This window comes from Merops nubicus, unplaced genomic scaffold (assembly GCF_000691845.1).
Source record: "Merops nubicus isolate BGI_N331 unplaced genomic scaffold, ASM69184v1 scaffold19214, whole genome shotgun sequence".
Classification (NCBI taxonomy): Eukaryota; Metazoa; Chordata; class Aves; order Coraciiformes; family Meropidae; genus Merops; species Merops nubicus.
The window spans coordinates 30335-43350 of NW_008604684.1; the positions used below are offsets into that span (position 1 = coordinate 30335).

The 13016-nt window shown below is 37.5% G+C and overlaps 1 protein-coding gene across 1 annotated transcript in view; it reads left to right on the forward strand.

Moving 5' to 3' along the window:
- Nucleotides 1–12431, forward strand: part of LOC103771768 (G-protein coupled receptor 126-like) — a gene marked incomplete at both ends in the record, with an annotated part of 37074 nt that extends 24643 nt beyond the window's left edge. Inside the window, one exon of the mRNA XM_008939079.1 lies at nt 12090–12431. Coding sequence (XP_008937327.1) covers nt 12090–12431 — 342 coding nt within the window. The remainder of the gene's footprint in view (nt 1–12089) is intronic.
- Between the last annotated feature and the right edge of the window lie 585 nt (nt 12432–13016).

Consider the following 13016-nt stretch of genomic DNA (forward strand, 5'->3'; position numbering starts at 1 on the left):
TAAGTATGAGGGGTGAAAGCTCCAATTAACAAAGAGGCTTTAACCCCTTTCCAGTCTCCCAACCCTCCATTGATAGTGTACAAGAAAATACCTGATAGCATTATTCAGAACATCTTTTCAGTTTGCTCTGGGTGAAACGGGTTGAATTGTAAATGGTAACACTGAATATATATTGTCTTTGAAAGGTGAAAGCATGACTAATTTTCTCGGATGAGGTTGAATAGAAAAACTCTCTTTTATTTAGTGATGTTAAAGAATAATAAATTTTAACTTTTTTGATTACTTACATTGCAGACTAGATGAGACATATATTACTGACAGCATCTATTTTTTTAATTGCTTAATGAAAGGACCCAGAAAATACTGAAGTACTGAAATATAAGTCACCCAAAGCACATTGAAATAGAGACTTTGAAAATCATTAGAAAGGATAGGTAATAAAACCCTAAAAATCCTTCAAAGGCTCTGCATGAAATCAGTTTTGAGTTGGTGTTTCTTAGTATGTCTAGAATGCCTTAGTACTGTATTACAATAGTGAATTCCAATGTAAAGTAATTGTGCATAATTTCTGTATCTTGTTAAACATCAGCAAATCATAGTTTCAAGCTCTGCAGCAAGAGATCCACAACCATTGACAGCAGATTTTCTGACATATATGTATTATTTTTATATATATATGTATAAAATAAAAAAAACTCGAGACCACAAATTTACAATAAGCCCTCCTACCATGTGTTTTCTTCAGGCCTTCATAAGAGTTAAGAATTTTGCTTATTCAGAATACTGATAGTAGCAGCCAGAAAAAACATTCTAACCTTGCGGACGGGTAAAGAAAAGTCTGCAATTGAAGTTTTCCTATAAGCAATAAAAGGTGTTCAAGTCATGTTTGTAATGAGTCAAACAGAAACTGTTTTTGATATTGGGTGTATGTTGGATTTGTTAGTTAAAGCACCCAGCGAAGAGACAGTATTTTGTATTTTTACTGCACAAAATATTTCGTTAACGAGAAATTTCATCCTGACAGCTTCTTTAGTCTATGTCCAATGTCTATGTAGAAGAAGTGCATTTCTTGTATGCATCTTTATGACTGAGTTTTACTAAGAACATGATTTATGCCTAGATATAACATTTTAACTAGTATCTGTGCAGTTTGGTGGGATCTCAAATTCCTGCAAGCCATGCCTCACTGGAAGATTGTCAGCTGTTTTCCCACTCATTTTCTGAATGAGTGCTTCTTAGGCAAGCATGACAATTCCTCGTACAACTGATACCAAATAAATTGTTCAGCCATACAGCTCCTCAGTTTGTATAGCTTGGTGTGGTTCTGTTGAAGCAAACCTGCTCACAGATTTACTCCAGCTGAGGATACAATCCTCTTTGAAACAATGCAGCAGCTGAACAGCTAGGAACCAGCAGACAGAACTTCTTGATGGAGTAGGCAAAAGAATTACATTCTCAATGGCCATTCCTCTTCCTAAATCTCAGCTTGATTTGTGATGGAGTGTGATCTGTAAACCTCAGTTTGTTATGTTACGTGCAGCAACCTCACAAAAAAACTCATCTCTTTACATCCTTTTCCTTCCCTAACAGTCTTCTATTTATTGATGTGCTATCTTATGTACTTCTTTTACTAGCCTGTATACTTACTAATTAGTGGGGTTTTAACCAGCATTTCTAAACTGAACTGTCAATACCACTCTTTGTCCCAAACTTCTGCTACTTTGTGGAAAAAAAGTCTAACTCAAGCCAAAACTAGCGAGTCAATTCTGTTGTTTTTACAAGATTATCACAGGAATGCAAATGAAAATATTCTTAAGTTACAAAGGGTGTAACACAGGATTTTCACATTACCCCCTCCCTCTGGGGGAAATCCATAACTTTGTCTACAGTGTGAACTCCACTCATATGGGTCAGGGCAGATTTACCCAGCCAGTGTGTTTGTTTCCACTTCCATTTTCATTGGCACAAAACCAAACAACTAAGGGGAAACAGGCAGTGCAGGGCCCCCACCCTGGCTCTGAGCATATTTTCTTCTATTGTAGCTGGCTCCCTTAATTTCCCAGATCAATCAAAACCTGCTAGAGTCACTGCTGTGATAAAGTTGGTTGCTGTGAGGTAGGATATTTGTGCTAGAATGCTCAAGAGGGGTCATAGCTGTTAGTGTCAAAGATAACCCAACAGCAATAAATACCTACTGAATTCCAGCATGAAATGGGACCTGGAGGTGGTATGGAATATCTGGAAACACTGAATTTCTAATGGTCTCTGTATTGTGCTAGCATCCCACTTTAAGAGAATGAAGAGCATCAGCTCTGATCTTTCCAGGTCTATCATAACTTATTTGAGTTGTAACATGCCAATAATGTCAACACTCAGATGACTCTGTTTGAGGGCTGGTTAGGATGCTAGTCTTGAGAAGTAAAGAAGTCAATTCTCTGAAATGCTCTGTCCAAAGTCTCAACAACCTGCATATGAATGGTATACCCTAAGTCAGTGTAAAGTTCCAGCCCATCTATATACCTTATGAAAAGGATTAAGAATCATCCTGTGGTATTTATTTATGAGAAAATAAATTAAAAAAAAAAAAAAAAACAACATAAAAAAACAACAACAACAACACCACCACCAAACAAAACAAACCAACTACACCAAAAGAAACACCAAAATCTCCGTGTGATGACATGTCATACATCTGTGTCATGAGAAAGAGCAGATCAGCTTCTACTGTGTTGGTTTTCATGAGAAGTCTGTTACTGGGTTTAGTAGCAGCTGGTTACTGCCTGCGTTCATGGTAGGTGCTTCCTGAGTCAGTAATTTAGTATTCTCACTTCTGCTTTTCTAATCTTAACCTCAGATTTCAAAATTAAGCTTTGCTCTTCCTGATTTTTTTGTTATATCATTACTGTTACTGACCTCAAGTGTATCCTGAAAGATAATTTTGATTATCAGGGCAGAAACAGGACGTACTACCACCTGTTTTGCCTGGATTTACGTGTAGCTTTTAAACCACCAAAGCTAGACGGAGCTGCTCTGTTGGCTCCCACATAAGATACCCAAGATAAGGCCTCATGCTCAGCCTCACAGGGCTGCTTTCCCTTTCCCACACACTGGCCACTTCTACTCAGGTAAATGAGACATGCCCAGGGCTGTTCCTTGCCTCGGAGGCCAGCTCCTGACATGTCCCAAATGCACATGGTTAAAATCTAGGGTACCTGTATTCAGGTTTCATGTTGGCAATAGTCCCTGAGCTGCGCTGGCTGCTGAGCCATACCCAGGAAGGGTTTGGAGAAGAGCTGGCTGGGCTGGCCGGGGTCAGCTTCACACTGTGGTCTGACAGGTATTCAAGCCCCAGATTTTGGGATCGTGCTTGCCTTCACGGTGGAGCTACTAATACTGTACCTATTCAGCTGACATTAGTTTCAAGCATAAGCCATAAGGATTACAGTTCCTTACAGTTATGTCTCCCTTCATCAATTATTATATATCTGAAGGGATTCAGAGGTCTTATTAGACACTTGGAAAAATGTCTATTTGCTTTCTCAATTTTATATTCCATGCTTTGATACTTTTGGGGTCAGAATTCTGCAAGCTGACATTGTAACAAAATATAATACTGTCTTTTATCGGTTTTCAATTTGCCACGTATCATTTCATTAAGTGCCTTGTTTTTGTGTTACAAAAGAGAGAAAATAACTAGTTCTAGTTCCTTGTGACAAAAAAAAAAAATGTTAGTAGTCTGATAAGCAATACAGGTTAGAGCAACAGGAAACAGGAATAATAAATGACTTCACTGACAACAGTTACACTTTCATATATGTCTATATATTAGCCTGTGAGGTGATTTTTTTTTTCTATCATTTCATTATTCTTAGGTGCACCAACAAGTTCAGCCATTTAAAGTCTATGCTGCAAGACATACTGCATCAGCAAAAGAAGATGTGAGGCAAACTGATATGGCTGGCCAGGGCATAGTACTCTCTTTGTCTCCTGGCTTCAGTGGCCAAAACCCAATGTTGAATTATTTTGTGAGAGCACAATCTTGCCTTTCATTGAATAATAAAAGGCTCTGCCAGGGTTATGTGCTATTTCCAGTCAGGAATATGGAGGCTTTAAATTCTTGCCGGGTACAAGGAGTACTATGCAGATGATGCAATGGGAATGATGGAGAACGAGAGTCTGAACTAAGTTTTTAATAGTGCTTAAAATAGTGTTTGCTTACCAATCAACAACAAGAAAAAAAAGTCACATTTGCAAACTAAGAATAACACAGAGATGAAAGACTCTTCCTAATTACATCTTTATTATACTCATGCGGTGCAAAATGCATTTATGTGCTACAGCTTTATGTAGGATAATGTAAAATTTCACTCATAAAAGCTTATTAGATTCTTATTTTTTTTTTTAATTATACTGGTTATATAACTGATGAGTCTGTGCAAGTGGTTTTACATAAAACCTGTTAATGTTTATCCTGTTGGGCATTCTACACCTATTAATATAAATAAATATTTTAGGAACGTTTTAGACAAGTATTTAAATTGTACTGGTTTTCATTTTTTATGACCTACTCTACACTGACAAGTATTTTAGTGACCAGCAGTTTAACTGTTCAGTACTTGAAGAAATTTAAACCTGCCTAAAGGTGAGCTGAAATTTATTTCTCCGCACACATAAGTTGTCCAGTGTCAAAGCCTTCTACTGATACCTTTGCAGAGCTGGAAGTTAATGTAACATCCTATTAACAGAGGGTAATGGGATGGGTTTGAACCCTACCCAGAGTAATAATGCTTCTAATTTTAAGTGAGGAGGACAGGCAATAAGAGACTTTTACATGATGACATTTTGAGAGTTCATGATTTAATTAGGATTAAACCTTGTCATTCCTGGACTTTAGGCAGAAAGTAATTTTGGAAGGAAATGTAAAGATTTAAAGGTACTACTTCTATGACAGTTTGATAAGATCAACCTCTCACTCCCCCAGGATTAGTCAGCAGCTGGGGAATCTAGAATATGGCCAGTGGGTAGGCAGGGGCAGGGAGGAAGAGTAAGGATATACTGTGGGGACATTAGGCCAAGTGTAAAATGGTTGGTTTGATTAAATAATTCACATGAACTAGTTTTTCATAAGCAACTTGTGTGTCTGAGAGTGGATCTCTCTCCCTGGATGGGTGTTTACATATGTTGGTCCTGTTATTACTGCTTTTCATATATGGAAAAAGAAAACTATTGGACCTAGAGGGGATAGCAAAGCGTTCTTCTCTGGAGTGCCTCCCCTGTGCTTTTCATGTGGCAGCAGTAATGGAATCATGCCCTCCTGTTCTGCCTTGAGGGGGTTGCAAGGCTCAAGACAGGGCTGTAAAGCTTCAAATGCAGAACTCAAAGGCATCATTGTGCAGGAAAGGACTTTAAACAGTTGCTGAATTTTAAGTCAAGTCCATGCTTAAATCTAAAAAATGTCTGAGAGATTTTAGGATTTGGTCAAGATTTTTGTGAATTTAGGGATGTGCACACTGTAGAAATGCTATGTAGAAATTGTTCCACAGTATCAGCAGAAATCAGGGGACATTTATTTTTATACACCATCAAAATCATATTCCCAACTAGTAGACTTCAGCCCTGTAACATTGTATATGCAGAGACAAACTTCTGTACACATGAGAGTGATGAGAATCTTGCTTCCCTTCTGTTTATTGCAGAAATATGTTTTTGTTGTTTTAGGTTTTGTTGTTATTGTTGTTGTTTTGTTTTGTTTTTGTTTTTTTTTAATCCATATCTTTAAATAGTTAGAATTAGGATTGTCTGTTTAATTTGAGGATTACAATGCAGTCTAACATAACTGTCGTGTATAGCAATTTTTATCAGGGCCAGAATACTGTAGCAAAATAAAGCTCTTTTAAGGAGATCAAACAGCTTCTACAATTTGGAAAGTAAATAAAGAAGCAAAAATAAACTTGCCACACCTCATTTGTACTTTCTCAGACAGAACTCAATCAAATTGTGGGTTGCACAGAGAACAGACAACATGGTTTGGCGTGCAGAGGCTCCAGAAGACTGCTGTGCTTAATGTTTTGCATAAAGATTTGTATAGGCCTTATAACTGCCTTATAAGTGATTATGTAAAGCATTATTTTATGTCCAAATTGAATGACATTACACTTCTTTGCAATTAGTATACTCACATTTTGCATAGATATTTCTGTAGATATACAGATCCCCTTTATGTCCAAAATGATTTTTTCATATGAAGATAAGACTGCCATGTGATACCTGTTCTGGGCTTAGTGTTTGTGTCTCGTTGGAATAACATGGGTTTGTTTATTCTGTAGTCATTCCAGCCCACCCACATCTTGGTGGTTTGGCTCTTCCTCTTGCTTGTCTGCAGGTGTGCCCATTGCTGACCTCATTTACCCATCTATTTGGAGTCATAAATACATTTAACCTAATGTTTGGCCATATCTCTGTTATGGTATCTTTGACATAGAAAAAAATAATAAAAAAAAAAACACCAAAAACCAAACACACAATTAGTTGCTTATGGTAAAGTAAGACTTATTCCTGCCTAATGTTTATCAAAATAGGTATTTTTTTTCAAGCTGTCACAGAAAGTGATTATAAGGTTTCAGTTCTATTTTGGACTTTGCCACACGCTTGCAAGTGGCCATGTCACGTCACCTCCCTGTGCTTCTCTTACTGGGTTGAAAATTACCATCCTTGTAAGTGCTACCTTTTCAATTGTATGTAAAGTGCCTAAAGGTTCTCAGATGTCTACATGAAAGCAAATCATAATGAATTCTGTTCTGCTTTTTTATGTCTAAAATGCTAGGCACTGTAGCTAAGATTTTCTGTGGTTTAGGATTGGCCTAATTCTGTCAGACAGAGGAGATTTTATTGTTCACTTGAATAAGACTTAGAGCTAGTTAACATAAATGTGTTTGGTTTTTGTTTTCTGAAAATTCACTCCCAAAGCTACATAGATTTATATCAGGATATTTTCATATGAAAGTTGTGTCCTCTACAGGGAGAAGTAGAGTTAACTTTCATGCCAAAATGAAATCCAGCAGCATTCTCTCTTCCTTTTATGAGGGAGCTTTTTAATAGATTTAAAAAAAACACCAGTAGTGTTAATTCAACCCACATGGGCTATCATTGGTATCCTGTGCCACTGCTTACGCAATACATAGTCACTTCTGTCAGGTGGAAAATGCTGTACAGAAGGCCAGCTGCATGCTACAGCTGGAAAAAGAAAAACCCACTGCAAGGTGTAACTTAGTATGAAAACAAACTGGATAACGCACGAATTGCAATCACAGACTTTTTCCCCTAGAGAACCTGTTTTCTTTTGATCCTAACCTTTACAAGTTTAAGTCTTTAGGGCTGAAATAGCCAGCATCCCAAGATAGATTGCTGCTTCTCTTTTAAAAAAAGATTCTTGGCCAAACAATCTTTGTTGTCCACCATTTCTCCAAGGTTGGGTAAGTCCAGAAATGAAAGCAAGTGGAGAGGTAGAAGAGGAAGAAAGAAATGCAGAATATAATAGGGCAAAAGATGAGAGTTTAGGGGAAAAATATGATAGTGGAAAGAAGGAGCATGAGAAGCTAGAGGAAAATACCAATATTAGCACAGATTTTGGAGGCAAGTCCTAGAATGTATTAATCATATAAGAAGATATTAAAAAAAAAAAAGAGAAGTATGAATGTATGGGACAAGGTTATACACAGAATGTTTCCTTCCCTGATCTGCAGTTCAACATTGTAGCTCTGGGTCTGACTGTGGCTTTAGCTGCCCATAAATGGTTGTGAAAGTCACTTTCAAATTGTGTGTCTCAGTGCCCACCATTGTCTTCATGAGTTCAGATGGTGGAATTCTGTGCTGGGGCTCTCTATAAGGAGACAAAATCAGTAGATGGGACAAACTGAGCGATTCATTTTGTTCTACAGTATATGCATACATGCATATCTGTTTATATGGTGCAATCTTTAATGAATCACATTGTTTCCCTTAGCCCCTTAGTTTTAGGACAGTCTTCAGATGATTCAGCACGGTGTAAGAAAGACTAGTATAGGGTGCTTTCCTCTGCATAGAAATTAAAAGATATGTATGTGAAATAGGCAGGAGACTCATAGAAAAGAGGAAATGGTCTCATGGTTAGGAACATTGGCAACCATGAGAACGGGATACTATCCCTGCCTTTACTGATAAGTTCCTATTAGAGATGGCCAAATTGCTTTTACCAAAATTTTCCATTGGCCACTAAGCACACATTTTTGGATTTTCTACAGTGGTTCACATTGGCAGAATGCTCTTCCAGCTGCAGTTTGAAGTCATTGATAGTGTACTTTGGACATATAAAACCCTGTACAAATGCTAAGCAGTTAAGGAAAGTCAGTACTTTCTTATAGTAGGAACCCACAGTACATGGAAACTTTTGCCATTTTTGCCCATTATCTCCATGCCTAACTTTATCCCTCTAAAATGGACATGATAGCAGGGAAAAAGCCACTTCTCCTACAGTCAGTTCTCTTTCTGAAGTCAGTTAACATTTGTGAATTGCTTAGATAACTTTGGTGAAAGCTCTAACATACTTCAGAAGACTTTATTAATTTCCTTCTTAGTATAGTGAAGTGTCGTACTAAAAACTTTATTATTGACCTTTTATTATAGGAAGTATTGGTCCTGCGCAAAAAAAAAAAAAAAAAAAAAAAAAAAAAAAAAAAAAAAAAAAAAAAAAAAAAAAAAAAACAAAAAAAAACACACAAGCCAAAACCAAACAACAACACACCACAAAACCAAAACCAAAGTGATTATGAGAATACCCTGGAGTACAATTTTCATCTCATGATGGAGACAAAAAAATGTCCAATGAAACATTCAGTTCTGGAAACACTGAAACGAAGTGCTTAATTTCACTATATGGGGAGGGTGTTCCTTTTGGTTTGGGGAAGAGAAGAGAGGGAGAAAACAAAGGTATTTATTGGATAAAATACATTTAGAGTGTGAATTGTCTGTGGCCTAGGGTGATAAAAAATACTTGACAGACAAATTCTGCCTATGTGAGGTTCCTGACCAAGAATATCATACCTAAATTTGTTCCTGTTAAAATCAATAAAATATCTCAGATTGCTTGTAGAAATGTTTGTGGTGTGTATTGCAGCAAGTATTCAGTATCAACAGTTCAGAACTGCTGTCTCTAATGGGATTGCAAAATATCTGTCAGCTTTGGCTGACAGCCTAAGGTTGCCACAGCATTTTTTCTCTTTAATGAGTAAAATAGGTGGCATTTATAGAAAAATAACTGTCTCATGAGAAGCTGTGCAAAAAGTTCCATTCAAAACCATTCTGTTTATATATAGTTTTGTTGTTTGTTTTCTTTTCTTTTTACTTACTACTGTGGACATTTGCATGAAAACAGGATATTTCTCCTTCAAATTGCAGTCATGGACAGAATAGCTACTATGCCAAAATGAAGCCAACCCACTTCAAAAAAGTAAACTATTTTGCTCACCAAATCTGTTTCTTCTGTGTATGTAAAGTTTTGAGTGCTTATTTTCCTACCTAAATTTAGCAGCTGTTTTTTGTGTTAATTCTGTAAAACCAACAAAACAATATGGAATATAATAAATAAGAATAAGTGAAAAGATTAAATTAGTAAACAAAGCCAATAACATAAATAACATTTAGAATTTGCCATGACAGACAGCAGGGATAAAAATATTTTTGTTCTATTCATTTTTGTTTACACAGCTTAGAAACAATGATAAATACTTGAGAGAATTAAACAAATAAATAAAAGAGCTGAGTCCTCTTTTGGCTGATGGTGATCAATGAGATTAACAAAAGCAAGCTTCTTTTAAAAATGTCTGTGTTCTTTCTGATGGACAAATTTGACTTTTCCAATCTCAGGTTGAATGTAATATTCTACCAATTTGAGAGAGATACTTTTACTGACAAGTGGCATATTTTTTCTGGTTTGGCAATGTTTTTAGAATGCTCTTAAAATTGACTTCAAGGGTCCAAGGCTGAATGAGCTTAGATTAACAGCAAAGTTCCTATGTGTATTTACATCACTTAAGAGCTGAGTCCCTGACTTCAGGTCTGAGCGCACAGGGAAAGCTCTCAGCTGCCCAGATCGCTCTGTGTCATTTATTTCCCTGGCAGGAATGAGTAGGAGAGCAGATTCAGTGTGCTGCCAGATCCTCAGTCCCTCCAGCCCTCATCCTAGCAATAACGAAGGCAGGAAGGTGAATCATGGAGCCTTCCAGCTGGAGGCAGCTCTAGCCAGAGCAGTCTTACAGCTGCTCTACCCTGCAGAGGCTCACTTGCTCTGGACTAGGGGATTGCAGTGGCTTGTGGCTTAGAGCAGGCTTTTCCTGTTCCTCCTCCTCTCAGTCTAGGGTGGTTCTCTGAAAACTGATGTATAGCTATTCAAAATCCACTGTACAAAGCCATCACCTGGTTATACAACTACAGGCTTTATAGTCACCATACTAATAAGGAAATATTCCCCTCTCTGATTAGTAAAGAGAACAGCAGGGCTTCAGAGCAGGCAAATATAGTCCTCTGACTGTAAAGATTTGCAGAGAAATTAAGAATGGACAAGCTCCTCTTTATACTACACAGATCAAGATTTCCAATATCATGAGTGCTGCTTCTTCCCAAAGCTACCTGCAAGTCTTTCAGACAATGCTTTTTTCCTCATTTGAACTAATAAGCATTCTGTTGATTAGTCAGAAAACTAATGTAACCAGCCTGTGTTGGATTCCAAGAGCTCAATTAATTAACAGTCTCTTGACCCCTTTGGGACCATATGAATTCATGCTGTAAAACATCTTGCAATTCTCCCTGCAGCTGTGAACTGCATTTTTTTTTTTTTTTTTTCCATGCCACTTCAGAGTTGGGGTCCATTTGCTTAAGCCAAACACCATTTAAATGGGACTAAACAATGTTGGATCCTAAGCAGGAAAGAAACATTAAAGGGTCTTTGTAGAAATTTGTTTCATTTATTCCTATTTTATGGCTGTTCAATATGTAGTTTACACTGGACAACCTCTAGCTGCTTTTAGCTTGGGCAGCTAATAATGGATGTTCACATTGTCCTGTTTTTTCATACTTGTAGTAATTGATGCAAGGTTGTGGCCTAATGAAATGTTTGAAGAGTAATTTAGCATCAATGAGTCAGTTTCTTTGGTTATCTATTGGCAATATTCAGTTCCCACCTAGTTTTTCCAGTGCTGCTTTGGCAAACTGCTACAGGTTTTAGCAGCAGGCAGTTCACAGTAATTATATAATACATTAAATAAATATATGATAAATCATCAAATGTAAGCCAAACAACAAACACCACCCTGGGGACTACCTGGCCCTGAAATTTTCACAGATAAGCACAGCAGGTGAGTAAAGGAGTATGAGGAATAAGATAAGAATTTTTTATAGCCTGACTGCCACAAATATGTCAGTGGAGCTGAGTCAGCACATAGAGTGCAGTAATTTGCTGATTTGAAAGCCAGTAGTTCACTGCTGCCCTTCTGGGTGATACAGAGAGCATTGGCCAGAAATTATGACTACCCTTTGAGAGCTCTGCGGAGCTGCTGCTTCCGTTGCTCTTCAACCCAGCTCTTGTGCTGCTGCATTCCAGGGACATTCCACTGGAAACAATAGCATGGCACAGTACTGCTGGAATAGCCACCGGTCAGCATCAGGCCAGCAACAAAAAAATGTAAATGAAACCAACCATCTTTTTAGAAGCAGCAATTTAAGAATGTTTGCCTTTCTGAATTGAAAACTGTTGCTTCATTGTTGTCAAGTCAATATACTTAATAGATACATATAGTGTGCGCAAATTAATATTTAGCTGTGTCATTTATATTTCTTTTATGTAGGATTTTTTTAAAACAAAATATTCCTTTTCTGTACTGCTCTTTCAGTATTTGGACAAATGGAAACCAGGACTTATTCTGCCTTTCTTACTCCTATCTCTGTATTTTTTTCTGTATAGAAATACTTTTGATCATTGTGTTGATGATTGCTTTCCTGTTAAGTTATAGCTCTTCCTGGCCCCTGTTAAAACAGACTTTCTCTGTTTTTATTGCCAGCTCATGGATGCTATGACTGTAGGACTGTGCTAACTGACCCCTCTGGAGTTTTCACTTCCCCATGCTTCCCCAGTGACTACCCCAACAGCCAAGCATGCAAGTGGATCATCCGAGCACCTCATGGATTCATCATACAGCTAACATTTATTGATTTTGACATTGAAGAAGCTCCAGGCTGCATTTATGATTCACTGACATTAGACAATGGAGAAAGCCCAATGAACCTTTGTGGCATCACTGCCAAAGGATTATCCTATAACTCTACCGGAAATGAAATGATCGTGTCATTTAAAAGCGACTTCAGTATCCAAAAGAAAGGTTTTAATGCAAGCTATGTACGAAGTAAGTAAACCCAAAGCATTTCATCCCTTTTATAGCTGTCAGAAGGAAGTGTCCTGTAAGGATTAGAATTATAGACCCTGAAGGAATCAAATTCTCCATGAAGACAGGAAAGGATGGGGAGGCTTCATGGTAAAACTAGAGTTCTTTTGTATGTTTTTCAAACTTATTTTTCTTTAGATAAAAATTCTTTTATTCTAGGACAGGACATCAAGCATGTTAAGAAAACTTTTCACATGCAAAGATTTTAGGTCTAACAGTGCCTCTCCCTGCAGACTTATGCTGGAGGGTTTGGAAGCAGGACATGTGTCCTTCAGGTTGGCCTAATTGTGGAGGGACATAAAAATCTGAAGGAAAGCATGAGAGAGAAACAGGGCCAACCCAGACCTCTGGTGTAGTGAAATGCCCAGCAGTGGGGAGGAGTTTGTGCACAACACAGAACTTCTCAGGGGTTCTTCCAACTTCTAGAATAAATTCCCAGGGATGAACTGGCATTGCAAAATGGCTACCTTTTATTCCACTTCCTTGATCTTTCTTTCCCTTCCTTAAATACATATCAATGCTTAGATTTTAAAAAGCCCAACAACT